Raw genomic sequence first — 4,823 nt, forward strand, 5'->3', positions numbered from 1 at the left:
AGAATTTTGGTTCATAGTGTATAGACAAATGACACAACAATTTTTCAATTTCGTTATTATTGCTGGTGCAAAAAAATGCATAATTGATATCATTAATTTATTCAAATTCATGTTCCAGAAGACCTTTTATAATAACCTATACATTTACATTGTGAGTTCGCTATTGCAAATTAAGTATTCTCATTTACATATTACAACTTCTTAATTAGAATTTATACATCTTTAATTACATATTACGATATCTAAATTACATGTTGTGCTTCTCAATTACATATTGCGATTTCTTAATTACAACTTTTATATTCTCAATTACATCTTGAAAAGGTGTATTTTGTTGAACAAAGTCTGAACTTGGATAAATCTTAAAACGCCTACAATCAGTTAAATTTGAAAAACTAAAGAAGTTATGTTCAAAATAAAGAGATAAGTTAAGTTAACGCAAGAAAGAACCCTGAACTGAATAACATAAAACCCATTTAATCTGACTTTTTTTCTATGCAAGTAATTTAAATTAGCCATGGTTTATAAATCAAAAACAACTTTTACAATTAAAAAAAAAACAAAAAAAATGCAGAACAGTACATTTTTTAAATATATATTTAAACATAAGTTTCTATTTCTCGAACATCTAATTCAAAAAGTACAATAAAAATTTAGTTTTTATTTTAAAATTGGAAAAAACAAATAAATAATATAAAAGTGTCTCTTAGAGTTTTATTAATTATTGACAAAGTAACCTTTTTTAAAAACCATTGTTTTAAATTATAGAAACAATAATAATAAGTGTACGAACCTTCATCAATATTTTAGTAAAAAATTATCTTTTATAATACTACTAATTTTACTGCAACCACAGTATAGATGCAACAAACCTTTAAAATGCGTGAGTGTGTAATTTAAATATATATATATACACACACACACACACATACATATATATATATATATATATAAATTCTTAAGAACTAATTTATGCACATATATTATATTATACATAATATTTAAATAAAAATTATATATTGTCCCTTTACAACTGTAAGGTGGCAAATGACATTTTTAGTGAAATTATATTATTACTAAAACCTAATTTTTATAGCCAAAATTTAGCAAAATATTAGCATGCAAGAATTTTAAACTCACAAATACATGCTAAAGTTTTGCTAATAGTCTGACCTTGCATGATATTATGAACTTGTAGTTCTAAAGAGACAATATATGTTGTAATTTAAAATTTTTAAATGCCAAAAACACTGATAATAAACACTATATCATCAGCTGCTTCCTTTAAATAATCAAATCGCCCAGAAGCTCCATAATGTCCGGAATCCATATTAGTTTTTAGCAGCAAAATGTTGGTATCACTTTTTTTCTCTCGAAGTTTTGCTACCCATTTAGCCGCCTCCCAGTAACTTACCCTTGGATCAGAAAGACCAGCTGTAACATATAAACTTGGATAATTTTGAGACTTAACATTGTCGTATGGTGAATATGATTTAATATAGCTAAAAAACTCTGGCTCCTTAGGATTTCCCCATTCTTTAAATTCTCCTGGAGTTAAAGGTAAACTTTCATCTAACATTGTATTTAAAACGTCAACAAACGGCACATGAGCAATTGCTGCTTTAAACAATTCAGGTCGTTCATTAATAACTGCCCCAATCAATAACCCTCCAGCACTACCACCACATATTACTATATTATTTTCACTTGTATAATTTTCTCTAATAAGTGCCTCAGATGCAGCAATAAAGTCTAAAAATGTGCGCTTTTTATTAAGAAATTTAGCTGATTCATACCAATAAAACCCGAGATCATCACCACCTCTGATATGGGCAATAACATAAACAAATCCTCGGTTTACTAAAGATATTGCACTGTTTTTAAATGATACTGGAACAGCATAACCATAGGAACCATAACCATATAAATAAACAGGATTAGTCCCATCTTTTTTAAATAATGACTTCTTATATAATAAGGTGACAGGTACTTTCACATCTTCACTATCAGCAAATATTCTTTCCACCTTATACTCTTCAGGATCAAAACCACTTGGGATTTCTTGAACTTTTAATATAGTTAACTCATCATTAGTAAAATCATAGCTATAAATAGTACTTGGTCTAGCAAGTGAAGAGTAGTCTATTCTAATATCATCTTCTTCAAAGTTGGTTGATTTGGCAAAAGCGGTAAAAGATGAATCTGGAAAATTAATAACTTTTTCTGATTTATCTTGTAAACTTGTTACCTTAATTAATGGAATACCTTTATCACGATAATTAAGTAATAAATAGTTTTTAGTGAGAGAAAAGCTTGATAGATATTTAGAATGGTCATGAGCAATGAACTCATTGTTCCATAAATCATTTTCGAAATCATTTTCATCCACAATAACTATTTGAAAATTTTTAGCATTTTCATTTGTCTTAATATAAAAGTTATTCCCATTATGTTTAACGTCATAAAATATATCTTCTTTTAATGGTCTGATGAGCTTTGCTTGAAAATTATCATCATTCATTCTGATAGCATAAATCTCATTAGCACTATGACCATTTTTTTCAATAAATATATATTTTTTGCTTGATGATTTGGAAGTTACAAGCTGATATAATGGATCAGCAATCTGAAATATTAGTTTATCATTTGAATTATCAACTCCTAAAAAATGAAACATTACTTTATCTTGACGGAGTTGTTCATTAAGTGGCATATAAAAAAGGCCTCCAAGATTCTCATGCCAAATAATTTTACTGCCGATGTTATTTATTTCATCAGTTAAATATTCTTGAGTTTTTAAATTATAAATCTTTAGAGTAAATTTTTCATCACCTGTAAAGTCAACAGAATATGCCAGTAATGTATGATCAGGAGATGTAGTTAAGTATCCAACATTAGTAAACTTTTTACCTTTTGCAAGAACATTAACATCTAAAATAATTTCCTCAGGACCTGATACTGAACAAGCTTTTCTGCAATATATTGGATAATCCTTATCTTCTTCTGTTCTCGAATAGTAATAAAAGTTATCTTCTTTAGTGTAAGGTGATTGATCAGCTAGTTTAATCCTACTTTTAAGCTCGTTAAATATTTCGTCTTTTTTGCTTTGCAAAGGGTCAAAATAATGATCTGTATATTTATTTTCCATCTGCAAATACTCAATAATTTTTGGATCCTTGACATTTGGCCAGTCTGGATCTCTAAGCCACGCATATTCGTCAGCTATTTCCTCGCTATTTACCACAAATCTATGTTCTATTTTATTTGCTGCAGGCACAATCATGTTATTTTATTTTAGTATCTTGCTTTATAAAGATTTGTATTATCTGAAATAAACACATTTAAAAAAATTAATAATGGTAACTATTTAGAATTATTTATATTTCAAAAACAATTTTATTTTGCGATATTTAGCTTGTAAACCTTTAGTACAAAATTTATATAATTAAATAAAAATTGTAACAAACCTTACAACAGCGGCGGTAAACTAAAACATTTACCAGTTAACCACGGCTTACCACAATCGGTAAGCCGTGGTAAATGTTTTAGTTTACCGCCGCTGTTGCTGCTATGCTTTGGTTTAACGCAGTTGGTGGATGTTATGGAAAAGCGGTTTCGTAAACTTTTCCCTAAAGGTATTTACTTTAAAAATTACGTTCTTAGTGTCTTTAAAACGCTTATTTAAATCCCTACTATATGTTCTAAACTTTAGAACGTTTAGTAAAGGTTTAAAAAAGGTTTAAAAGACGTTCAGAACCAAACTTTCAAAAACAAATACCTTACACGTTATGAATATAATCGCCAAAATATTTTCTATATAAATTGACCGCTGTTTAATGGTTACAATATGTTAAGTTGCGATTACAAAAACAGGGCTCATAAATGAGTAGAACTTGTTAATTTCGTAATAACTTTATCAATTAATAACTTTTTATTTATTTGTTTTATAGTGTAAAATGTGATAGTGCACAAAGTTAACGTCTGAATCACTGTACGAGATCACTATACGCTTGTGCTATTGAGGTACTTGGAAATAGTTTATGTTTTATATTTAAATTACATTTTTACTAACTCGGTAACTCAAGTAGTTTTATAAGTTAAATACTATAAGCTTATTCAATAAGTATATTAGAATACTATCCTACTTAAGTAATTTCTGATGAAGAGGTATTTGAGGAGCTTATTTGCAAAAGTCCAAGTAAAAAACTTTTTTTTTTGATTTATGTTGAAAAAAATGTCGTTATGTTTCTGCATATTCAAAGTCATGCACGGACAATAGTCTTTTTGACTCCAAAAATGACGTTAAACCTGTATTTGCAAAATTACAACCGCAAAGGCGTGACAAATACTCTTTTAAATTAATAGAACATTGAAGTATAATGTAAAAAAAGTTTTTTACCCTATAATGTTGTTGTTGCTAGTTTTATATATTTCTCTTGCAATTTTTATGGGATAACCTAAAGATTATGGATACATGTTACATAGATATTTAATAGATGTTTATGTGTTGGTCATTTAGTTACTACTTACATCATTTAATCATTAACTTTTATTAGGTCTTTACAAAGAGACAAAGTAAAATGTATTATTTCCGCAAGTTTATGATCAGACAGTAAAATGTTGTTTGTTGAAAAGGTTAAAGCATGAAGTTTGAGAAGATTCAACATCTCAAACTTCATGCTATAATAAATCAAGTTTTAGGAAAGATAGAGAATATGAGACCAAACCTAGTACGTGATTGCTGTCTTAAAAATCCCCTCTTCTCCCACCGTCTTTGTACGCATTTATAGGTTTTTGGGTACCCCTCCCCATTCTGTGTATGT

At 28.2% G+C, this 4,823-nt stretch overlaps 1 protein-coding gene across 1 annotated transcript; it reads right to left on the reverse strand.

Annotated features, from left to right (window-relative positions):
• Positions 1–604: 604 nt before the first annotated feature.
• LOC101235051 (protease 2) lies at positions 605–3,352 on the reverse strand. Its single transcript, XM_065795780.1, has one exon. The coding sequence runs from the start codon at positions 3,281–3,283 to the stop codon at positions 1,235–1,237; it is 2,049 nt and encodes a 682-aa protein (XP_065651852.1). The 5' UTR covers positions 3,284–3,352; the 3' UTR covers positions 605–1,234.
• Between the last annotated feature and the right edge of the window lie 1,471 nt (positions 3,353–4,823).

Source organism: Hydra vulgaris, chromosome 04, assembly GCF_038396675.1.
Source record: "Hydra vulgaris chromosome 04, alternate assembly HydraT2T_AEP".
Lineage (NCBI taxonomy): Eukaryota > Metazoa > Cnidaria > Hydrozoa > Anthoathecata > Hydridae > Hydra > Hydra vulgaris.

Excerpts from the sequence above, each read along its gene's own strand:
- LOC101235051 (XM_065795780.1), bottom strand. The coding sequence starts at position 3,283 with ATGATTGTGCCTGCAGCAAATAAAATAGAACATAGATTTGTGGTAAAT.